This window comes from Pogona vitticeps, chromosome 1 (assembly GCF_051106095.1).
Source record: "Pogona vitticeps strain Pit_001003342236 chromosome 1, PviZW2.1, whole genome shotgun sequence".
In the NCBI taxonomy this organism is placed as follows: Eukaryota; Metazoa; Chordata; class Lepidosauria; order Squamata; family Agamidae; genus Pogona; species Pogona vitticeps.
The window spans coordinates 265,494,973-265,521,509 of NC_135783.1; the positions used below are offsets into that span (position 1 = coordinate 265,494,973).

General features: G+C 39.5%; 1 protein-coding gene across 1 annotated transcript in view; it reads right to left on the minus strand.

The window, feature by feature from the left end:
* Positions 1-4,345: 4,345 nt before the first annotated feature.
* The window catches only part of IRAG1 (inositol 1,4,5-triphosphate receptor associated 1), a 114,919-nt gene continuing 92,727 nt past the window's right edge, over positions 4,346-26,537 (minus strand). The window contains exons 27-34 of the mRNA XM_020789930.3: positions 25,024-25,155; positions 19,277-19,418; positions 18,723-18,772; positions 17,244-17,345; positions 16,825-16,889; positions 11,601-11,720; positions 7,181-7,303; positions 4,346-4,815 (exon numbers count right to left, since the gene is read on the minus strand). Coding sequence (XP_020645589.3) covers positions 4,566-4,815; positions 7,181-7,303; positions 11,601-11,720; positions 16,825-16,889; positions 17,244-17,345; positions 18,723-18,772; positions 19,277-19,418; positions 25,024-25,155 — 984 coding nt within the window. The 3' untranslated portion in view covers positions 4,346-4,565. The remainder of the gene's footprint in view (positions 4,816-7,180; positions 7,304-11,600; positions 11,721-16,824; positions 16,890-17,243; positions 17,346-18,722; positions 18,773-19,276; positions 19,419-25,023; positions 25,156-26,537) is intronic.

The following is a 26,537-nucleotide window of genomic DNA, read 5'->3' on the forward strand; positions in this document are numbered from 1 at the left end:
TTCAGCATAAAAACAATATGAATCTTTGTGCTCTAATTTGATAGCTACAAACTTATAAAATACTTCTGTTATGTGGTGGAATCTCTTTTAAGAGCTTGTGTGCAGAAGAAATAAGCTACATAAAGGCAACACTGAGAACTTTGAAGCAATACTTTTATTTTCACTTCTCAAGTATGTGATACTATACAGTACAATACTAGAACACCTGTGCAAAGTTTTACAAAATTTAAACCTAAGTTAGTGCCTCTTCTATTTAAAAACATCAGTGCTGTGCACAAGAAACAAATGTGTCTCGTTAAAGCCAAATAAATAAATATTGCACTTCAGGAAACAAACCAAAAACAAACCCCCAAACAGAAACCTATAAATGGCATAACATGGTTGACCTACCCTTTATGTCTATATAAGCCCTATGAATTTGAAGGCAGAGGACATTTCCTTTTTCAGATAATGCATAGATATGCAGAAGGCTGCACAATATTTTCTTTATGTCAGAACAGATGGCCACTGCTTTGTACTTGGTTGAATCACTGACCAAATAAGAACAATTCCTTACTGAAAAATAAAATTTTATTTGGCCTAAAACCATGTTAACAGGAAAGTCAAATTTCAGGTGCTCTGTCAAAATAAAAATAAATCAACTCTCCGAAACGTTTTATTAGAAGGATTTATTAAACTGGTATATCTTTTCTGAAGAAAGCAAATTGTATCACATGTCAATACTTAGCTCAATGTTTTCAAAGTAGAATTAACATAAATATGGGAAATGCACAAAGAGGTATTACCCTTTTGTAAAGCACTGCATTACCCTGTACTCTCTAATGTAATATTTCTGTTTCCTTTAACCATGGATAAGGAGTTCCATTTAAATGTTCTACTTCTCACATCCGATACAGAATTATTTCCCTGGGCATTAACCTGCACTAATGTTAACTATGCTTTGCACTAACAGAGAATTAGCTGTTAAAGAGGAAAGCAGTCTTACTGGCCAGTGCTGGCTGGGAATGATGGTGGTAGTAGTACAACACACCTAAAGGGCACCAGGTTTGGGAAGGCTGCAAGAACTGAAATTTTCAATGCTTGTTGTAAGACACTGTTTAACAGCAAACACTGGTTAATTCAGTGGCAATGTAGACATGAATCAGGTTCAGGTCAGCAAGAAAATAGCCAAGCACGCCTCTGCTCATTTCACAGCCATGGTCATGGATCAAGAGACTGCTAATTTATGATTAAATAAATGGCATGAGTATAACTAAGAGACCTATGGCCTGGATCTTACTAGTAATTTCAACTAGAATAGACCCAATGAATCAATAGGATTTACAAAATTTTAATTAGCCATTCAACAATTGATTCAATGGCCCAAGACTAGCAGCTGGCTTTATGGCTATTAATGTAAATATTTTATTTTGTAAAGCTAATTAATCACTTCACATATGACATACCACTGCTTGGGGAAAATTGATTTTTAAAATATTCTACAACTTTCTGCTTTGAATATTTCCTAATTTCCTGGATGCATACAGTAGATGATATGCTTCATCATTTATCTATGTATTTGAAGTACTTAAGTTCCAATAGATCAAAGAACAGTGTCGTAGCCAATTTTCCCTGGATGTGTCATTTAATACAAAAGACAGCCGAAATCTCTCTCTTTTGCTTCTTTATTCCCTTAATTTCCCCTTCCAGTTGAGCGCAATGACACACATTCTCATCGGCCCTATTAAACATGCTCAGTCACACTATTGGAGTCTTCTTGCTCCTTTTAGAGACATATCCAGATGGTGAACATATATGTGTTTAGCATCAATGTTAGACATCCCATTATCCATATGTTGCAAGTCTCTGAGGAAAACTTTGGTTTTCAACAGATTCTCAGGTCAGAATAAAAGTAACACTATACATTTATTTCCTGAGATACTTGTGCTCATTAAACCAAAAGATCATTTATCAATCATCTATGGCAGATTTAGAATTCTATGTAAGGCTCTGCCTTTTTTAGACTTCCAAGATAAAACAAGTTCCTTCTTCCTCAGTCATAGAACAATGGGGTTGGAAGGGGACTATGAGGCCATCAATTCCAAAACCCTGCTCAATGCAGGGATCCAACTCAAAATATGTCTGATAGATGGTTATTTAATTTTGTTTTGAATGCCTCCAGCATTGGAACACTCACCCCTGGAGGTAATTGGTTCCACTGTCTGGCTTCCCAGCACCCACTATTACTTGTCCTGCACTCTTGGATGATTGAGAACAGATCCTACCTACCTGTGTTGTACAGTCATTCACAAATTATAATCATGCAATGGCCAGAATGCTATTGGAGATTTATGCTGGCATAAGTGTCATTGTGTGAGATGCAGCAGCAAACTCATGCTAATTAATGAATTGTAGCTTGCATTCTTGGTCATGCATCAGTCATGTGACTTGGTACATGACCAAAAATGGGAGCAGTAATTCATTAATTAGTGGCAATACACCACTGTGGTTTACACAGTTACACCCATGCCAATATAAATCTCCAATAGCATTGTGGTGAATATGCATTTGTTGAGCCCATGCTTGTTGGCATTTACTAGCAATAGGAACCTAAAAATACCCAACAATAGAGATAGGAATGAACAGCAAATACGGGAATTGCTCCTCTTGGACCTCTTGTGGAAGATGTGTGTTGCTCCACACCTTTTTCTAGCACTTAAAAAAAATTAAAATAGGGAAAGCTGTTTCAAAACCACAAGTGACATGGTTACTTCTGGGCTCATGTGAGGGTGCTGGTAAAAAAAACATTATGAATCATTAACTAATGAGTGCAATGCTTCCAATTCTTAATTTTTTTCTCACCACCCTGTTACCATCATAATATTTCTTAGGCATTTCCTTGCTCAGTTTGCAAATGTGCAAAATCTGCTACAAAAGCAAGCTTTTCTTCCTTGCCTCTTACATTCAGTCGTGTATAAAGGAGCTCCAAACAGATGCCAGAATTCCCAGCAGTTTTTTTCACCCTCATCTTAAGTGGGTTTGCTTGGAATCAAGTCCTCCTGACTGTTACAAGAGCGACTCTGACGTCTGTTGTTTTAAGGCATGTAGCTTGAACTTGTATAATGGAGATCTGTCTACACCTGTCAAGACAAGAGGCATCCTAACCTCCTTGTTCCAAGAAGCAGTGATAATATGCCAAACCATGTTTCCTCCCAACACATCCAGAAACTTCCTTAGTTCCCAGCATTCAGAAATAATAAAATGCTAATAATTCTCTCTGGGGAACATGACAGAATTATGCTGTGCTTAGATTTTGTGACACTGTTCTTAGTAAAGAATTAGCCATTGTCTTGGCAAACAAAATGAAGGGCAAGAAGGATGATTTGTAGCTCTTCTTACAATCCTTCTCTGTCAAGTACTATTTCTCACACTGGCTCTTCTCCCCACTCCTCTCCTGCTTTACAGGCTTGTTTTGGCTTTCACAGCCAAAGCAGTATTTTTTAACAGAACGAAATGGCCTGGGAGAAGCCAAAATCAACAGTAGGTGGACAAGTGAAGCACCCCATTCCATTAATCAAATCGTCTCTATAACTATACCCCAACATCTCACTAGCATTACAATGGTTTAAAACAAAACATTTCTCCCCCATGTCAACTCTAATGACCTGTGTAACATCTCCCAATGAAATCTGCTTCTTTGTTGGTGCTTTATTTACAGTGAGTTGCTGCTGCCACGCATGATATGTGCAAGAAATGCTGTGGAATCACAGCTTCATTACACGTATTTAACAGAGGTGCATGCTGTTTTGTTCAAGTGACAGAGCTGGTTGTGTCTCCACATTGGCTACTATGTACTAAGTGACAAAGGCACTGTAAAGTGAACACCTTTTTGTGTGTGCAAAACTTTCCTTTTCAAAGAGAAAAGAATGAACAAACATGCACATTCACTCTTTGTTGCATGTTATTTTTCAGGGAGAAGGAAGTGTTCATCCTTCCAACCATGCAGTCTCCCCTTCTGGCAGATGTGGGACCTGGCTGTAGCAAGACCATGTTAATACTTTTAGTACTTTTCACTTTTAATTTTTGCATAACCCCTACAATTATGAATTCAGATATAAATCTTTAGTTGATTGTAACTCTGAGATCTTAAAATTATTGTTGAAGAATTCCAAACTGAAATTTATAACAGGAATCAGTGCTGACGTTTATGTTGCAGGAAGTCTGGGTGTGGCATTTTTCAAAAGCCATGGAGTTTCCACCTATGAGCTTCCACCCATCAATGCCCTAGGTTTTCATAAAGCATTTTCTTTATCTTTCTCAAGTGGCTGTGTTGATATTCAGGCACAATAATAAATAACAATTAGCATAAAAGAGAAAACTGCATTTATTGGCTGGTGTCTCTGTCTAGTTAGAAATCACACTGCGTTCACTAGTCTGATGGCACAGAAGAGACTAAGCGGTGGGCCACTGACCACATTTAACCACCAGGAAAGTGACAAGGTGCTACTTTGCTTTACACTCCTCAGTTTTAAAACGGGTGCTTACTGGTGTATTACAGACGGCTTTTCTCTCCATTCATGCTTTTGTTATTCTGTACGCTGGTCATGTTGTAGTCCTGAGTTCCACCAGGAATAGTGCTGGACAGCAGAGCAGGTAGCTTTCACTTTGGGCCCATTGGATAATTCAGTACAAGAAGAGAAGTAACTGTATAAAGTGGAGATTCCCAGTACCAGAGCAAAAATGATGATAATGGCTGCCACAATCCAGAGAACATTCCAGTGTTTATGCAGTTTGGGGTACAGTATTTGTACATAATGGATAATAACTTCAAATTTGCTGTAAAATGGAAAATGAAAAAGTAAAAAATGTGGAAGATTATTGGCACATCAGATCCTTCTATTATTTGAAAGCTGTCAAACATGTAAGATAGGGAGGTCTAGCAGTGCACTTGATATCCTTACTGGTTTTATATGCCACAGACTAAAGCTCTGTTTCCAGCATAACGAAGGTACTTGTTCTTGTTCAAAACTATTCTCTTTGCTAAAGTTTTAGAACTTTTCTAATTCTTTTTCAAAACTGGCATATTTATATTAACAGAAATAAATTCAGCATCAGGAGAAAAGAGGCAGTGTTGATTTAATTTGTCATTATGAGCTATTGATCAAGAGACTGCTGCTGGAATGAAAATATTCTGCTTTTTCCTACAAGAACTACTTAACCTCTCTTAAGAGGTTACACTGTTAAAACATCTAATAGCATAAGTAGAAATTATATTATGCTTTTTTAAACATATACAATTCTTCATTGAGTCTTGCTCTAAATTTGTAATGAGAAAGTACACCTACAAAAGTCAGAATGCTCATTTATATTTTCTTTTTAATGTCTATATAATACGAAGTATGAAGGAAGCTCAAAGGGAAAACTCTATGAGTAAAAACATCCTTAATCATAATGTTAAATAAATTGAATAAATGTCTGTTTTCACCAGTTTATACTGAACAAATGGAATGGAAGTCAGAAATGCATAGCGTGAATTTTAACAACATACAGGAGTCATCTACACACACATCTCTCTAAATGAGGGATGGTCAGGTTCTTCTGTAATGGTCTAGGGGGATATTCCACTGGTGGGAGGAGATGAGGTTGGTCTCAAGGTAGCCCGAAATTTAAGAATCATTTTATACCTATTTTCTTTCTCCCTCTTGAATGTACATTTTCACATGGTGAAGGGACTTGAGTGTATCAGGGAAGCTGACAGCAATACCCTCAAGAGACTATGCATTTAGGTTCCTAGTTGGGTCACCAAAGGCAGAATGGACAAAGCTTAGTAACCAGACCAAGATGCATCCATCCTCTACTACAGAAATTAACAGTTGCAGAAGAGAATCAATAGCAATAATGGTGATGGGAACTAACAAATTATCGATGGTCAACTACTGAGCAACAGCAGTACTGAAAGGTGAAACTCGCACAGGACCTTTCACAGATCACAGCAGCAGCATTCGGCTAACTCCTGTTGGTACTGCACAGAAGGAGGCCTTTTCTTCTATTTCCACCAACTCCTTTTTCTTTCTTTGCCCACTCCTCCTAGCCCCTCAACATTGCCCCTACAAAGAACAGCAAAGAGACTGATTGCTCTTGCAGATGCTTGAACTGGTAATTTGAAAAGCATTTTAAAATCAGAGCAAGGGCTCCAGGAAATCAGTCTGAGGGCCATAAATTGGACTCTGCTTCTCTAATCCTGGAGAACTGCTTCACGTGTGGATGAATTCGGATGCTTCCTTAGGCATATTTCACTAACCTTGTGCCTTCCAGATGTGTTGCACTCCTACCATTCTAACTAGCATGTCTCATGCCATCAAATTATCTTCAGTCAACAAACCATGGTGTTGGCTGCAGATGTTGGGCAGTGTTATGTAACACAGGTCAGGGAAGGCTCCTTTAACACAGGTCAGGGAAGGCTCCTCGTGGCGCAGTGGTTAAAACGCTGTACTGCAGCTAAAAACTGTGCTCACGACCTGGGGTTCAAATCCCAGGTAGCCGGCTCAAGGTTGACTCAGCCTTCCATCCTTCCGAGGTTGGTAAAATGAGTACCCAGCTTGCTGGGGAGGCAATGTGTAGCCTGTATAATTAAAAATTGTAAACCGCCCGGAGAGTGCTTGTAGCGCTATGGGGCGGTATATAAGTCCAATAAATAAATAAATAAATAAATTAATAAATAAATAAATAAATAAATAAATAAATAAATTTAAGGTTAAATTAGAGTTCAAATAAAAGCATTTCACCCATTTTCTGTATTTTGGCTTTCATCCACACTGGAGTTTTATAATGAATTTTTCCTTCAGTTGCTCTCCTTCTTTAAAATCTTTAGCACTTTGTAGTGACTTAGAAAGAAGACTGCTGGTGTGAAACAATAGTTACCCTGTTTCTACAGTGATAAAAATGTTTACGCAAGATACTCTCTGTAGTAATGAAATCAATTTTAATAGGCTCAGGAAAAGTTTGGTTTGACCTGGATTTTGTTTCCACCGTCCTAAAACAGTTTATAGCAGCAGTTATTTGGGGATCTGCTGGAAAAGAAATTCTATCATAATATTTTTGATATTCAGTTCTATTATCTTCTGAACATTCAATAGGTTACATTTCATCAGATACATTACTACACTCTTTGACATTCTCAATATACTAGTGGTTTTCTTACCTATGCTCCTTGCTGATTTCATTTTCACTTGCTACACATTCATTGGGGATCTCCTCTATTTTCTCTTTGTCATCCTCTTTCAGCTCTTCAAGTTCTTTGGTTTTCTTTAAGCCTTCTTGATAGCTTTAAATATGAAAAGGACACATACATTTTTCTACTTTTTGAGAGCTGCACCCATTCTTGATATTTAGCTCCAAGCAAAGTCAGTCAAAGTCAGTGTAACTTGGTAAACATTCTTTATTCCTGAAAATAAGGTGTCAACAGTTTGGGCTTCCTCTACAGACAAACATGAACCTGGAGGAAACTTCAGTCATGCAAAAAAGAAGGGGGAGCTCCTCTTGAAAGAGGCAGATAGGACAAATGGCATATCCCAGTATAAATATAGATCAGTATACAGTTTTACTAGAAAAAAAAATGACTGGGTTTTAAGTTTGTTTCTCCAGGTATCAACTACAAATAAAGTCTGTGCGGTCATCTGGGAGATGGTCTTGTTAAACGGGAACAGTATACAGTAATCAAAGGCAAATTCGATACTCCATCAAGAAGGTGGAAAATAAGTGTACAGGTATCTATCTATTGACTGCAAACACACACACACACACACACACACACACACACCAATAGAGAACACACAATTTGCTTTGAGCCACCCACAAAGAGTAGGTTCTGAATATTTTTTGAGAGCCAGTGAAGTAGGAGAGTGTATATGATTAAAATTTAGGAGACCTGGTTTCAAACTCCTGCTTGGCAGTGGAAACTCAAGGAGGCAGAGGTTGTGTGTCTCTAACAATGCCACTCCTTAAATATCTCACATACTTCAGAAAGCCTACTTAGGATTGCCACATGTCAGAATTGACTTTGATGACACATAACATACACAATGAATATTTTGGAAACATGTCCTTGCTGGATAGTCACATTCATTGCTACTGCAAATGGCAAGTGTGAATAATCCATTTACAGGTAACACCTACTGAGGTTCTTAGATCCACTATAGACACCGGCTACCAATGTCACTAAACACTGCTGCTCTGCCTAGTTACAGCTGATAGAATTCTAGCTGCACCAGCAATAATTGCAAATGCACTGAATTATGTAGAATCCACTTACTCAAAAACACCTTAGCTTTATGAGCCAGCAGCAGGTACAAACTGTAGTGTTGTGGTTTCTTCCCAAAAGACTCCTGCAAGTTTACTGCAGTGTTGCTAACAGACTGAGGCTGTGCTGAATGATCATGTTTAGTGGTCCAAAAGAAGAAGCTATATCACTGCTCCCAGGTAATAGAATGCTCTCTCCTGGGACATCAAGTTGGCTCCCTCCCTTTCATCCTTCCGCCGACAGTGCAAGACTCACCTTTTCAGGCAGTCTTTATAGCTCAATGGTTTAGGAATCTGGCTGTGGAGCCAGAGACTGGGAGTTTGATTCCCCACTCTGCCTCCAAGAGAGAAAAACCAGCCTGTGTGGCCTTCAGCAAGCTGCACAGTCCCAGGATGCCCTCAGAAGAAGGGAATGGTAAATTACTTCTGAGTATTCTCTACCTGGAAAACCCTGAAAAGGGTTGCCACCAGTCAGGATGGGCTTAACCACACATGATTACTATTTTATTACTGTGTTTCCCTAAAAATAAGATATGGTTTTATATTATTTTTGCTCCAAAAATGCATTAGGACTTATTTTCATTCATTCATTCATTCATTCATTCATTCATTCATTCATTCATTCATTCATTCATTCATTCATTCATTCATTTATTTTATTTTATTTATATCCGGCCTATCTGGTCGGTTAAGACCACTCTCAGGGGATGTTTTATTTTTTTCCTCTACAACAATCTACGTTTATTCAAATGCAGTAATGTCATCTTCTCCTCATTGCTGTGGAATAGTGGAGGTTGGGGTTTCACTTAACTGGGGCTTATTTGGGGGGTAGGTCTTATTTTCAGGGAAACAGGATATATAACAAACATGACTGAATCCCTTTATTGGGATAAAGGTAGCAAACAGACAGACAGACAGACAGAAAGACAGACAGATAGATACTCTGTTTTCCGGAAAATAAGACCTAACCTGAAAATAAGCCCTCATATGATTTTACAGGATGCTCGTAATATAAGCCCTGCCCCCAAAATAAGCCCCAGTTAAGTGAAACCCTGCCCTCCACCATTATGCAGCAACCAGAAGATGATGACATGACTGTATGTGAATAAATGTAGACTGTTGTACATGAAAAAAATAAAACATCCCCTGAAAATAAACCCTAATGCTTTTTTGGAGCAAAAACTAATATGAGACCCTGTCTTATTTTGGGGGAAACACAGTAGCTACATAACTAAACTATTAAATATGTAGTATACATACATTTTGACTGAGTGGTTGTAAACTAGCTACTTGTTAAAAGGAAATTCAAATCTCAGTAGAACCCCTATATTGTTAAGTTTGTATGCTAAAATTTAGCACAGTTTACATAGATAGGTTATAGTTGTCTTAGCAAGTCACAGAAAAAATCTTCCTTGCTTTATAATTAGTTCCATAATAAGTGATATAAAAGTGAAATTACTTTCAGTGAATCACACCCATTTCTTTACCCTTTTGTTTAAAATGTATTTTTCAGTTTAAGATAGTTGCTGTTAGTCAGACATGATATCCTTTTGTAGTTAATATTAATAGAAACATTAATACTATGGCAACACATACTGATGACAAAACAAAGGAAACAAAATAGGACACTGTTTTATGAAAATGCCTTCTGGCATTTTATATGTGCAGGGTGTTTAGCATCTCAGAATTATTGGTTTTCATATTAAGATAATTAAGTGGTTGCTTGAATTTGTGGAATCATTTGTACGTAGTGATGTGCACCCATAGTAATTCAAATGTTTGGGACAGTGGGCTTGTAGAAAAATGGAGGACCTTATTTTAATGAGTTAAGGTTAGCCAGTTCTCTCTTCCCTCCCTCTCTCACACACACCCCGATCCTAATTACATGGCATAAAACCTCTATCGGGCCCTGGCCTCATGATCTATTTTAATGTTTGACTTACTATATGCATTCTGTGACACTACAATAACACGATAGTACAATGAAATATGATGAATTATCACTCTCTCTCCCACCTCCACACCCTGGCCAATGTCAGCATAAAGGAAGTGAGGTGTGACATAGCATGTAACACACACAGGAGTAGAAAGGCTTTGCTGACTGTAAGTGTTGCTTCACCTGCTTATTCCTTATAGCAGGAGTCCCCAAACGAGCCACAGAGAGAGATCTCCCGTCCCCCTGCACGCATTCCCCCTCGCACACCACCTGCATGAATGGCCTGCCCACCCCCACACACAGGTGCCCCACCTATCCACATGTGTTCATAAGCACCCCCCGCCCATCTGCGCTTGCGTGCGAGCACGCCCTGCCCACCTGCGAGTGTGCCCTGCTCACCTGCACATATGCGAGCGAGCACCCCGCCTACCTGCAAGTGCAGGGGGTGCCCTACTCCCATGCACGAACCCCCCCAACCAGTGCGCCATTCAGAAAAGGTTGGGGACCACTGCCTTATAACACAGCTACATGGGAGAGGCAGATATTGTAACAACCTGCAGTAGAACAACCAAAGCAGCAGCAGGGGAAGAGGAAGGGAACAGTAAGAATATAATGGAAAGGGCATGTGAAACATTGTGATAGGAACCACAGAGGAGAGAAATTAGCATTGAACAGGAAACAGCATGACTCCCTTGCTGATCTAATGGAGGATCCACGTGCCAAGGCAACAGAAGTAAATTCTTCATGTGGTGGAGGGGAGCTGGCAGGAAGGGGGCCTGAAAATGCCTCCAGACTTGAGAAAGAGGAATGTATGGGGCACTATTGTTTACACTTTCATAGCAAATGGGATAACTTCCAGAGGTATTTATGAAAATAGCTCAGTTGATTAATAATGAGGCAATGCAGGTTAAGATTTCTAGCTGTGGCTAATCTGAATGGAAATTCCTCTGTTTTGGAACTGATTCTTTTGAAGTAAATAGAAAGTACATTTTTGATAATAGTAGTTTGTGGCAATTCATGGAAGAGAGGGTCCCTCACGTGGCCCATTTTGTGGCCCAGCAAGTCAGAACACAGGAAGGTCCTAGAAGGCAACTCCCCTTTCCCAGGCACCTTAGCACTGGAGGATTCCCAGGGCAAGCACCGCTGGCCATCCGATTCCAGCCAGCCAGCAATGCTTCAGAGGGGGGGGAGCTCAGCCAGGTTGGGGTGCAGCTTTAAAATCCCTCCCTATGATCCTCTCCGACAACTGTCACATGGATTTTCCTATTTCACCTGAGCCCACAAATGAGAATAATACATATCCTACTGCAGTAGATAATGAAAATGAGCTGTCATTTTAATAATGCAGAATTGCTCTTTGGTGAATTAGTTGGCACATGATTCTTACCCTTTGTCATAAGCTTCCTCTTCTATTTTGACTTTTGTTTTCAGGTTGATATCTTCCAAACCAGTCTGTGACTGCACTGAAGAAGGAGGTTCACAGTCAGGGTCCCCATTTGATTTTACACTAACAAATTTAAAAATGAAAAACTGATAAGCAGAAAAATATAATTTTAATATTGCCAATAGAAGAGTGACAATTCCTCCCTCCCTCCCTTATTCAAACACACCATTGGGTTGAAGGCACAAAAACCAGGCAGAATTTTTTTTTTTGAAAAAGGTCTATTATATTACATAATTAAAAAAAAGACTTTAGAAACCCAAGCTTTTGGGACCTTCTGTGTGAAAACAATATACACTTGGGACCTTATGCATGCAATGGATATACTGTAGTTCCTCCCACAGGATATTGAAAGATTAACCAGATGATGGAGGATAAGGGCAATCACACAGCATTTTTTCCTTTAGCTCTTTCTGTCCATCATGCTAGGAGCCTCCCTGACCTGGAGAAACTGAGAAGCACAATGGCTGGCCAGCAGCACAGACAGCCTTGCTTGTGCAATTGCCTACTTATGCAGCATGAGACCAATAGAATTCTGGCCTCTGTTTTCTCACATTCGGACAAAACTTTACTAAGATATCTCCAATTTTGGAAGAGGTAGTCTGTGCAAGCAGATCTGGCAAAATCCAAAGAAACAAAACAACAAATATTTTAAAAAAGACAAAAACCTTAATTTATGGCTCTGTTGTAAACATTCCTCCAGGGAGACAGAAAACAGATACCAGACCTGAGCAAGGAGGAGGGATGAGAGAGAGGAGAGAGAGAAGGTGTGTGTGGGGGGGTTGAAAGCTAGGTATTCAAGCTGGGCGGGGGGGATATATGAAAGAAAATAACAGTGACAGTAGTTAACAGAATAAGTGTTACATTTTGTAATTACTTAAGAAACCTGGGTTTATATCCAATCCATTTATATGGACAATCTCTATCTATGGAAATGTAAAATATAGTGATGCCTTGCAAGACAAAATTAATTCATTTCGTGAGTTGTGTAGTATTGTGAAAATTTCATCTTGCTAAGCGCGGTACTAATGGTTGTGCGATTTAAAACAAACCAAAAAGGGAAAAAATTGTCTTGCAAAGAGAAAAATTCATCTTGTGAGTCACCAAAAAACAACAAAAAAACCACCGCAAGACGCTTTTGTCTTGTGAGTTTTTCATTGCATGAGGCATTAGTCTTGCGAGTCATCACTGTATAATAGTTAGTCTTTAAGGTACCACATATTTTTGTCTTTTTTAAAAAAATGTATTTTGTTTTGCTTTGCTTTGTTTTGTTTCTTTGGATTTTGCCTGATAAGGTATCTCTGTATTTGCTATGTTCCCATAATATACTCTGCATACCACTGAAGTTTTTTTTGCTGCCTAATAACATTCTGTTGCTTTTATTTGGGAATCTAAATACTATTTAAGCAAGCAATTCTCTACTGTAGCTAGCATCACTTTCCCCTCATTCAGAATTGATGAACCAGTTTTTCAAACAGAATTACTTTCCGTATTAATCATCTCCATAATCTCACCGTAATTGCCTAAAGTCAAATTATACAATATGGTTAAAAAATCTTTTTAGCAAGCATTCTCTCTGAAGTGGTGAAAAACACCTGTTGCCACAGCACATGGTTATTCTCAACTGTGTCTCATGCATTTAATGTGTTCTGTTTTGAAGCTGGTCATTTGAAGATAAACACAGGTTTAATGTATTCTCGAAGGCTTTCACGGTCGGGATCTGATGGTTGTTGTGGGTTTTTCGGGTTCTTTGGCCATGTTCTGAAGGTTTTTCTTCTTGACGTTTTGCCAGTCTCTGTGGCCGGCATCTTCAGAGGACTGGAGTAGGACAGAATTCCTACTCCTGTCCTCTGAAGATGCTGGCCACAGAGACTGGCAAAACGCCAGGAAGAACAACTTTCAGAACATGGCCAAAGAGCCCAAAAAACCCACAACAAACACAGGTTTAATTTGCAAATCTGACTCCTAAAGCAAATGTGTCTGGGGAAATGCCACAATGGGATGGAAAAAAGGTTACCGGAATTCTCTCAATATGTAGTTCACACCTAAGGCATTTTGCTTCTTGAATCAGAACACAAATGGTACTTCAGCCCTCTCAACATCATGGCTTGATCAAATCTGTATACGTCTTGCTACATGACACAGACACCTGTTCCTGCTTTCATCTACCCATCAAGCCAGTGGTGCTGCCTGAAGCAGACCACTTTGCCCTCCCGCATGACAAGGTAAGACCTTAGGACAAAACATAGTCAAGACCCTAGGCTGTAGTCCAAGGAACAAAGAGAGGAATTTAAATAGAAAAAAAACTTGTAAGACAGGAAACTATTGTTTTGTCAGACTCTCAGAATCCCTTAGTCAGATTCTGAAAGAGTACAAGAAAGCAATGCTTCCTACCTCTGGCAATGAAGTGAGTTAAATTTCATGAAATGATAAGAGGGCTATATAAGACAGCCATAATTTAGAAACACATATATTTGAGGTACCATACCTTTCACTTCTGTTCCACATTGCAACCCCTCCATTCCTGTTCCCCACTTACATATTTTTCCAATTCTGTTCTCTTTGTCCTTCTCATTTCGTACCTGCTGTCTCCATACCCTAAGGAGTTCCTACTGACACAAGTATGAATGTCTATAATTCACACATTTTGACTAAATTCTACCCTTGATAGTTTATGAACACTACTGTCTACTTCACACATTATGTTATTTCAAGACAAAGCCCAGTATATTTCACTTAAACTATATTTTCAGCAGTTTAAAGGAACAACATGTCCATTTTACAAACATGAGGGATCCCTTTTAAATTTGCTTTATTGGGCAGCCAGATAATATACATAGACTTTGCTTGAAATCAAACATGCAGAAAAAGGAAATTTGGGAAGACTTTTGTTTTGATACTAAAATGCCTTGTTTGCTAGAAACAGAAGCGGTGTAGGAGAAAGCTGGAGGTATTTTCTTGGCGAGGTCCAAGATCTGCAGTTTTATATTGGGCACTGTTCTTTCTGACTGCTGTTTGGCTGCCAGGCCATATAGGGAAATATATATCTATATTTTCCCAGGCACTGTAAGACTTCAGTGCCTCTCTCCCCTCAAATTGTAATTGGCCCTGGACAAAATATAAAGTAAAATAAAATAAAATAGAGTGACTGCACTTCTGACAGCCATGTCAAGAGGCTCAATATACCAACAAAAACAGCCCTGGAAGCATCATCAAGCTCCCTGGGGGAGAAAAAAGGCAATACTCATAATTTCAAAATATCAGCAAGACATTTCCTTCAAATGTGCTGTATTTCCTGACGATGACATGTGTTCTGCCCTGGGAGACAAGCTGTCAATGTAATGTAAACTGTCTAGGAAGTACGTACATGTACTGAAGTCTGAAAACAAAAGGGCATCCGGTGTTACTACCAGATGCCTTTTGACAAAATGTGAAAACTCTGACTTGTTCTCACTGTGTAATTTGCTTTAGATTTAACAATCTTCATTCAGTAACATACAACTGCTTCACAATTCATAGTATCTTGGACAGATGCCAGTTTTCCCTCCAGGGGTAAGTGTTATAGGTTTGTCACTGTCTGTGATTCGATGCTGTGACTTTTTTTTAACATCCCATCATGGTTTCTGGGCAATACAGGTTTGTACATCTGCTTGGTTTTATGAGATCTGAAAGCATCTTGCTACATGAAAATATTTTTCCTGGCTCAAAATGATCAACGGGTATAACCTTGATTAACTCAAATTCCATCAGTGCTGTAGTTTGCCTACTTAGAGTATACCCCACAAAACTCAATAATCAAGCCCCAGACAATGACTTAAGAAAGAGTTGGCAAGCCACCTGCTGCTGGATGTGGATTTCTGTCTAATGATTGATAATATTCTATTCTAAGTTGTAGTATCTGTTTGGAGGGAATAATTGATTCTGGAAGTCAGCGGTAGTGAAAATAACATGGGCATAATAACTTTCCCGATAACTCTGGAAAGCAATCAAATTATATGTGGGGTTGTAATTTTCTTCTGTTCTCAGAGCAAAATGTTAGCCAAGGTTAGAGTCCCCACTTAGCTAAAATTTAGCTTTCACTTTTTTCCCAGGAGCTTCTATAGAGACAGCCTATTAATTTAGTGGGGAATAGGAAGAAGGAACACAGTTGTCTCATTGCAATTTGTGGTTGCAAATCTATGCACAACCAGCTGGGTGGACTAGGTTCAGTGAATTCACGAGGCTTAAATTTGAGTACATATTATAAATATTGCCATACTGCCATGCTCCATGTTTTTATTTTCTTCTAGGCTTTTAATTATATTTATTGTATTATAATTTTATCCTCATAACATTTTATGATTTTTGATTTTCACCCCTATGTATTAATGTTGCTATCTGCTATTTTGTTACTCTGTTGTTTTTTGTTATTTGTTGTAAACCGCCCAGACGGCCTTGGCTGCCAGATGGGTGGCATATAAATACAATACAATACAATAAATAAATATGATTGTTCTCCATCTGATACTTCCTCATCAAATACTTTAAGGTTGCATGTATGTTTACTGGGCATAAATCTCCTAACCTCACTGGCTGAAAATCCAGTCAGTGCAACTGTGCCATGTAAATGTTATCACCAGATTCCATTAATCTTTATTTTAATTTAATTAAAAATGGGAGAATCACCACTGAATCAGGACCACCACTGGTGATCTGGTAATAATTTTTTTAAATTAGAAAATTCCTCACCTTGTCCTGAGTTCCCAAAGGCTTCCCCAGGACAAAAAGGATCTCTAAGGAGCGTTGGAACTCGAAAGTCGGATAGGAAGTTTTAAATTAAGATCAATGGTGCTAGTGATGATCCATTCACCATTTACACAGCATAGTTGTGCTAACTGGGTTTCACCAACTGAGTCTTACTTCTGAACAAAGAAGTACATGATCAGATTATGTTAAGTCTTCTACCATTTCCTTCCTAAAAAACAAGAAAGAAAAACCACTAAGAATATTTTTCTAGCTGCTGCTTGAAACTGAAATGAATAGGTACAAATACTATTACCAGTACTAAGCAACATTTTTGAACTGTCTCTGTTCATTGGCAGAGATATTACACTTTAAACTACCTTAGGAGTTTTATGCCAGCAAGGATTATCTAATATACTATTTACTTTAATTATAGGTGTGAACTTACTTCTCTACAAGCACTGGTAAGACAGGAGCCAATGTCAGATTGCTTCTTCCATTCGATGACTCAGACTGTAAATAAAAACAGCCACTCAGTTTCATTGAAATTACAACATTAATTGTGTCTCCTGTATGTATTTAATATACATCGAAACATTCAGTTTCAGATACAAACTCACTCTTTTCATGAGAATATATGATACCCAGTGGGCAACATTTTTACAATTTGTTGAATCATCTCTATATATTTCCTTTATTAAGAAATTTATCACCTCTGTCTACATTTCTATATAATTTGTCTGATGTGAATATAAAATTTGTTTTTATCCACATCACTCAAAACCTCTCCCAACAATTAACCCAAGATTTATAAAAATTGTGAAGTAAAATCTTCAAAAAGCCTATTTCTGTAGAATTTATATTTACTGGTGAAGACATCAGAGATATAGTTGTAGGTGATGTGCCCGGTGATTGGCCTGGGAGCTCAAATTTTGAAACAACAGCAACACTGACTCTTCTCCGAGGCATCTGTAATAGAAATAAGTTTCATTACACACTTAGTATACCTTCACGGTATGTATAAACATGTAATGCTAGTAGAAAGCAGAATAAATGTGTACATTCTTATAACACTGGATTCTAAATCTGCTACAAGTGATACATGAAGAAGCAGTGATGTAGATTTCCAGCAAAAGTTAGAAGATTTTATAGCAATTAAATCTAGGAATTTTACAGCAGGAGGGTACAACTTAAATGTCTCAAAATTTACCTACAGAGTCCAGCACCACATTTTATCTGTTCATTTATATGTTTTGGGTGCCCCATAACCTATTAACATGTGTTTAAGACTGTAGCTTTGGGCAATTACCGGTAATCACTACTTGGTCTAAGAGACTAATTTTATGTGAAATACATAATACATTAAAAGACATATTTAAAAAAAAACATTTTAAATTGACGATTTGCATCCTGGGGAGATGGGGGGGGGGGAAGCAGACAGCTTTCAAAACCTGCCCTGTGCTGGCTTCCTTCTGAAAAGCAGCTCCCAAACTGCTGTTTGTCCCCAAAGATGCTGCCTACCAAAGAAACACCTCACATGTGAGCTGCCTTGGATTCTTTTGGAGATAAAGGCGGAATAGAAATATTTTACGTAAATAATAAATAGTAGTCTCCGGTATGTTATTCTTTAGCTACTCCTGGAGAAAATCCTATAAAATCTGAGCACTTGTGCAAAGAAACAAAAAGGACAAGTTCTTTTGGGAAAGCAGAGTCAATTAAAATATTTGGAAACAAAAGACAAGCATATAAACAGAAATCAGACAAATGGGAAGAGGAAGGATAATGGATATAGTTTTGTTTTAAGTGGAAACATCAGTAAAAATGTGGGTAAAGGGAAGAAGCTGACAGATTCATGTAGAGGAAAGGAATTGGTTCCTTTTTCAGTTTTGTTCCTGGTTGTAACTATAAAGACAAGTACCTACTGTATGTGTAATTCAGTACATGTGGATTTTCTGTGATCTGTCCTGCTTTTACAACATCTTATGTCAGTAAAATATGAAATATGACCCAATATGGGCAAGAAATATACATAAGAGATTAGCAACATAACCCAAATAAAATCAGCAGAAAATCAGCACAAGATCAGCATAAAAACAAGCCAGCATAATACCAATTTAAGACCAATCCCAAAACCACCAGCAAAAAGGTATAATGTCCAAGATCTCCAATTCATTAAAAGTATACAAGTAAAAGTTCTGGGAAGGTCTTCACTTTTTGCTTTATCTCATATGGTATAGAGAAGGGCACCAGCATCATATTTTGAGCATCATGTTCACTGACATGATTTTTTTTAAAGCACTGGGCATCTATAGATAGCCTTAAATAGCTTGTTATTTGGGAGAGTACCTTTCCAACAGAAAGCGACATGGATCTAGATGTACGCGGCACACCATCTTCTGTACCAAGGAAGTAGAACAAAGCATAACAAAGCAAAGGGGGGGAAAAGAAAAAGAAAAAAAACAGAAAAAATTAGTCCTAGAAAACTCAGATACCACAGCTAAATGCTATTTACCATAACTATTTTAAATTAGAATGTTCATGTAAAGCAATATTATACATCTCAGAAAAAAAACTAGGAGATAATTTATTTACTACAGCAGTAGAAACTTGGAATTTTAGTTCATTATACTGCAACCAGGTATCATATTTTTCAACTTCTGCTTTTAAATTGGAAGGGTGGGGTGGGGGACAATGTGCTGCCCAAAGGCCATTTTTGTGACTGCTACTGAGGCCTACCACAGTGGACCTGCTCTGCCCTTTTGTTAAACTAAAGCACATAATTCTATGTTATATAACTTCATAATCTGTTTTTGTGTCTATATAGATTTGGGAGTACTCAACTACAAAACCAACAACACTACAGATGTGCTGTAAAATGTCAAGGAGATTGATTGTTTTACCAGGGGAGCCATAGCTTCGGCTTGAATTCTGACTGGCCAGTTTCTTGTACTCCATGAGTTCAGCATGATCCTTTTCATATGTTCTCTTCAGATTTTCCACATACTGCATCATAACTTCAGTGGCCTTCGACATGCGTTTCTCCTGAAAAGAAGAGAGGAAGCAACGTAGACAGAAAAGCATTTTCGATATGAAGTAAATAGTATTATCTTCCACTTTCTAGTAAAAGAAATGAGCAAATATAATGGCGCCCCTGAACATTTTACACTAGAGATGGGGACGAATATAAAAACAGATTGCTTTTTCCGATGAATATAGCCGATTCGTTAAGTATTCATTGAGCCATATTTGTGGGTTCCAGAGACGCCCATGAATATGAAGGGATTATATTAACCCCTTTTATTCGTCTTTCATATTTAAAAAAAGAACACAATTCTGCCTACCAGCTGCCGATCAGCTGATTGGCGGCAGAAAGGCAACCACCACCCCGCACAGCCACCCAATACCACAGCCTATCCCCACACCTCCTTCCTTTCCCTACCTTAGGCCCCATCCCATTCCCACTGGCACCCTCTTACCTTAATTGCTGCTGCCAAGGTCTTCTGGCCTCGGAGCCATGCATGTAAAAATGGAGACTGGCCATCCTTTGCAAAGATGGTGGCTGCAGCTTCATTTAGGGTAGGGAAGCTGCAGCTGCCATTTCTGCAAAGAGCAGCCTGGATTCCCTTAGCCTGCCTTAACGGAATCCAGGTTGTCCTTTTCAAGCTGCAGCTTCCCTACCCTAAATGAAGCCACAGCCGTCATCTTTGCAAAGGGCAGCCAGTCTCCCTTTTTACTCACTGTGATGGAGGCCTGAGGGAGACCTCGGCAGCAGCTATTAAGGTAAGGGGGTGTCAGTGGAAGTGAGGTGGAGGCTAAGGTAGGGAAAGGAAGAGGGTATGGGGGTAGGCTGTTGGGGTGGCTGGCTCTGTGTGTGTGTGTGTGTGTGTGTGTGTGTGTGTCTGCCTATTGGCTTCTGATCAGGTGATCGGCAGCCAGTAGGCAGAATGGGAATTCTGTGCCATGTGGTAAACTATCCTGGGGCATGTTGGGGAAAGACATAAGAAGCTCAGTTGTGATTCTGGAGTCTCTAAGTACCTGGGGGGAGCTTTCCTGGGGGGTCCTCTTTGTGACTATATAACCCAGGGGTCTGTGATCCAATGCTCACCAAACTTTCAGGAGTCATGGAAAAGCATCTGAGGATACTTCCCTGAAAATATGGTATCTCTAGGTGGTTGAGGGCCAGTGTTATAGCCATTTAAAGTGCAGACAAATTGACAGATCGATTCATCGAAGAATATTCATATTCGTTGATCTGTTAACCTTGATGAATAACGGATGAAAACGAATCACCATTTTTTTTATTTGTCCCCATCTCTATTTTAGACTTCAAGTTATTTTTGTTTCTCAAAGAAAGAAATCTGTACATTTTGGCAAATTCTTCAAAAATAATCTGAAACAAAAATTCTCCCCCATTTGCAACAGCCAGATGCAATAGGTAGATCTATTCCCAGGATCACGTTGTTACAGCTAGCCCTGTAAACATTAAAGACATCTTAGAAAAAAAAGAGTTGGAAGCCCTAATTCAGCTCTATTACACAGTCTATTGACAATGAGCATTTATTTGTTTAACTTGCCTTGCAACCATGACACTGATACTACACCTCTGATATAAAACATAGGGCTTAAACTAATAGCAATAGAATCAAAGTATGACCAAAACAAACCACCACCTGTATTCCAGAGTAGTGGTATATTTTTATTTCACTTTGCTTCAGTTTTCTGTAGTGTAAGAGCTGCTTCCATGGACCATAGTAGTGTATTCCATGCTGATTCATACATATTTTGGTTGGGTGTCATTTGATGATGTTTCCTTATGGACTGGTCAATATGGCCCATGGATGGGCAAAACGAGGGAGAAAAGGAAGAGACAGTGGAGTAGGTGAGGATGAAGAAGATATCAGTGTGCAATTCTGGATGTGTGTGGACAGGGATAACCCAGTGTATCATAGTACATTGAGGAACAAAGACCCTCCCCTTAGGTAAAGGTTCCCCTTGACAATTTGTCCAGTCGTGTCTGACTCTAGGGGGCGGTGCTCATCTCCGATTCCAACTCATAGAGCTAGCGTTTGTCTGAAGACAATCTTCTGTGGTCACATGGCCAGCGCGACTAGACACGGAACACCGTTACCTTCCCACCATGGTGGTACCTATTTATCTACTTGCATTTTTGCATTTTCCATGCTTTCAAAACACTAGGTTGGCGGGAGCTGGGACAAGCAACAGGGGTTCACTCCATCGTGTGAATTCGATCTTATGACTGCTGGTCTTCTGACCTTGCAGCACAGAGGCTTCTGTGGTTTAACCCACAGCGCCACCACGTCTCCTCCCCGGATGCAAATACCCAGATGACCTATTTAAATCTGCAACAACAACAACAACAAAAATATCAGAATGACCCAGAACAACTGGAAACAACACCATTGGGTGAATGATCTCACAGCTAAACATGCATGGTTTAAAACCAAAGACGTTTAATTATTAAGTACTAAAAGCCTTGGGCCTGGATGGAATTCTCTGCAATTTTTTAAAAGTTTAAGCTCTTTAATTGCAATGGGGAGAACATTTGTGCGTTAGGATATATTATTATTTAATAAAGAACTGTAATGAACACAACCCTACTGAGCAAGGCTGGGATTTTAGGCATAAGGAGATCCTGCCACCCACAGGAATTATGGAAAATCTCACCTCCCATTAATAAAAAGAAGTGTACAACACACTGAAAACACCTTGGGGGATTTCCAATGAGAATGTTTACCTTTGCCCTAGTATTTTGCTTAGTCTGTGTTCCAAAGATGTTTCTTAAATGGGTAACAATATCAGAATTCTAATTATTCACCAAACCACTAAGCAAGGAGGCTCCTACCAGCCACCATATATCTTGAATCGGTGTTTTGCCACTTTGTAGATGTGGCAGAGTTTCCAGCATGGAGGTGGGACTACCCAGTACTGGAGAGAGGAGTTTTCCTGGTGGAGAAAATAAATCCATGCTACAATTGAGGCTGGCCACACAGTTTGGCATCAACCTCACCTAGTCTTCCCTCTGTTCTGTTACTATGTCACAGAATATAATGGAATGGCTGGCTACCCCCTTTGTTTCTCTGATTCCTTTCTTGAACCTGTTTTTATTTTGTCACAACTTTGTGGGCAAGCTTGGGCATGGGGTTAGATCAAATAGTGAATGGGACAACCAGTGAGTCCATTCTCATCTACAGGTTGGATATTCCCTTAAAAGAACAGCAAAACTACAAGCGAGAAGAATCTTGGAATTGTTGTAGATCACAAGCTAAATATAAGCCAACAGTGTGATGTGGCTACAAAAAAGGCAAATGCTATTTTAGGCTGCATTAATAGAAGCATAGTTTCCAAATTTTATGAGATGCTAGTTTCCCTCTATTCAGCACTGGTTAGGCCACACCTTGAGTATTGTGTCCAGATCTGGACACCACACTTAAAAAAGGATGCTAACAAATTGGAACAAGTTCAGAGGAGGGTGACAAGGATGATCAGTGGGCTGGAAACCAAGCCTTGTGAGGAAAGGATGAAAGAATTGGGCATGTTTAGCCTTGGGAAAAGAAGGCTGAGGGGTGATGTGACAGCACTTTTCAAGTATTTGAAAGGCTGTCATAGAGGAGAGGGGCAAAATCTGTTCTCAATCATCCCAGAGTGCAGGACATGCAACAATAGGCTCAAGTTAAAGGAAGCCAGATTTTGGCTGAATATCAGCAGGGCTTGAAAAACCTTAGAATGTCTCACCAGTCAGTCAAAAATTTTACCAGTCAGCATGACCGGACTATAGCCTTGCAATTTAACACATTTAAACTAGGCACTTGTTTACTTTTATTTCTATGTAACAATGTGTACAAGCCCTCAGACTTGGGCTGCTTTATTACCTACGTGCCTGTGGGGTCATGAAGCTTGTATTTTGAATGCGTTTCTTTTGTATGTCTCCAGCAAAAATAAAACTGAAAGCAAAAGCGCACAGCTTCTTAAGGAGCCATGGTTCCCTCCCATCCCAGGATGTGTCCTTGTTGGGTTGAAATTGGGAGCAGGGAATTCTCCAACATGGGACTACTCTACATCCTCCTGCATAGCTATATATCTATGTGCCGCTTGAATTCGCAAGAAGAGGGCCGTTTCCTTTCTGTAATGGGAGGGGAGGACTGCAGGATCATTGAGAGAGAGAGAGATGGGCTGAGGGTAAGGAGGCAGGCAGGGAGGGAGCTGTGACTCGTCAAGCAGCGTTTTTTCACTCGTCACAGACAAGTGGACGAGTGCATTTTTCAAGCCCTAAATATTAGGAAAAACTTCCTAACTGTTAGAGCAGTATGACAGTAGAACCAGTTACCCCAGGAGTTGGTGAGTGTTCCAACACTGGAGGCATTCAAGAACAACTTAGATAACCACCTGGCAGATATGCTTAGATTGTATTCCTGTGCTGAGGACGTGGCTGGACTTGATGGCCTTGTAGGCCCCTTCCAACTTAAATTTTTCTATGATTTCTATGATTCTATTATCTTGAAGAGGAAAGGTACAGGCACACACTTGGTTGAGGGACTGTTGTGCCCGCTCCACTCCCAGGTGTCACAATGAAACAACTTATGGTCTGTTACAACTTTCTCATTGCCCTTGATGTTTGGCCTGCAAGTGAATGACTATTCAGCCAGTCTAAGTAATGCCCTGAAAAAGTACACATTATCTTCAAACACTAGGTCATATGCTCTTTTTGGCAATCATTCTCAAAACTTTTGCCAAGACCCAAAAAAGGGCAACATTGCACAGGGAGAGGTGCAGACTCTGAGAAGTGGAATGTAGTTAGAAAAATGTCAGAATACATCTGGCAAAGTCAAAGACTGCCCATATCAAGACTACCATTTTCTATGAGAATTTAGGAACAGCCTCTTTTTAACATCAAAAGAAAGGAGATCAACTTTATGGCTGCACCCTCTCCCTGCCCTTCACACAAAACTGGGACATTATTTCCCTTCACCACGAATTCTTATGGGTACTGTTGATTATTTAGCACTCTTGTGCAGGGAGAGTTGATAATAGCATGTATGTGTGCATGATAAGGTATCTATATAACAATTTTTTTTTGGAGAGGGGAGAATCCTTTTCACTAGCTGCGCCCACAGAAGTTCCAATCTATGTGTTAAACTGCTGAACTGAAGAAATTGTTTGGAGATGTGGCTTGAGATCTGTTTAAAAGCAAATTCTGAGATGTTAAAAAACAAACAAAAGCATATGTGTGCCAGATGAGCAGGCATTTCCCTATGGACAATAAGCCTTCAAAACTACCAGCAAGGGCTGGTCACAACATGTTGCTGCCTGAGGCTATAGACAAGATGGCACCTCCTATTTCTTATAGGGTAGCTGATCATGCTGGCACTGGAGTTGTACTTTGATACTGCTGAGGGCACAATATCTCTTGCCACTCCTAAAGGCAGGAACCTAGCTTAAGGGATGCTGGACAAGCCCTTACATTTGATCCCCTGGTAATTCATCACCATTTCATCTGCACTCCACGTTTGCTGACATAGGCAACTTTTGAATCATAAATGTCATTCTGGATTGTTGCCAAGTGTCCAATAAAGCCTAATGATTTCAATAGTGAAGTCAAAGAAGATGCATTCAATTTTAATTGTCTTACCTGGCGAACAGCTCCAACCATCTCAGCCCTACTAGATAGTCGTGAGGCCAAACGATGCAGCACAGCAATATCTTCCAACAACTTCTGGTACATTTCTCTATGTTCAGAATGATGCCACAAAGAAGCTGAAGACTGCAATGACAGCATGCACGAATATGAAGAGAACAATTCAGAATCATGTGGTCACGGCAACTGCCAGAACAATTCTGAAGTGGTTCCCCACAGTGGTCCTTTAGGGCACTGGTCCCCAATCTTTTTGCCTCCACAGACCGGTTTAGCATGCAGGTAGTGGGGGAAGCCATTGGTGTAGGCGTGGGAGGGGCTGTGTGTGTGTGTGTGTGTGTGTGTGAGGGGCTGTGGGAGGGCGCTGCATGCATGGGGTGTGTATGGATGGGAGGGGCATGCATACATCTGCGCATGCGGGGTGGGAGGAGATTTGTCTCCGCAGCTCGGTCCTGGCAAGGCCATGGACCGGGACTGGTCCGCGAACCGGGGGTTGGGAACCATGCTTTAGGGGATTTAAAGCCATAGGAAAAAATCATTCCAGAAATAAAAACACTCTCCGGTGTATAACTGACAACTCCTTCCAAAAACCTAACCAAGACTTGAAATTTCACTATTAGACATACAAGCAAGATTTTGTATTCTAGACATTATTAGGTGTGTTCAGAATAAAGAATCAAACATCAACATATTTCTAAAAATCAGTTTCAAAGGTCAATCAATATGATTTCATTAAAGAACTGGAATTATAGATCATCTTAGCAAAAACGTTTAGGAGAAAAATTTATTTCCATCAACATGGTTTTGAGTAGCAGCTAGACATGAATGCATGGAAAAACGAAGTTTAGTATTACCCTCTGAAAGAAGCCAGTGTATAAACATAACAAGAGATAATGATCTATAGAATTCATATGGAATTTCTTCTTTCTGCATTTTTGTGTGAGTATGTATGGGTCATATTTAAAGTATGAGACATACACATTCTAGGCCTCCAGTTCTCCCCAATCCATGTGATGTCAAGCACTGAGCCCATAATTCTTCCTGCTGATACATACTGAAGAGTATCAATAGCCTTAGGGAATTTCCTTCTCATTTGCTCCATATTTAGGAGATGAGACCCAGCAAATATACACAGTCATTAACTAATTCAGAAACACACATATGCAGACATGGTGCCAAACCTTTCCACAACAGCCTGCAGAAGGTCAACGAACTCTACCCAGCCACAAGGACCAGGGATCATTGCACAAAAAAGACCTGCTAAAGACACCCATCAACCACAGTGACAGAGAGCTCGAAAAACCCACAACAACCAGATGATATTGGTCGTGAAAGCCTTCGAGAATACTTTCCACAATACATTGTAAACTATCTAGCAGAAGTGTTCTTATTTTCAACTCGCATGTATTTTTTCCTACTCAAATAGCATTGCCCCCATATCGTAAATGTAAGGAGCAGACAAAGAAAAAGAATGAAGGGGAAATTTAAAAAATCTGTCTGATGGCTCTTTA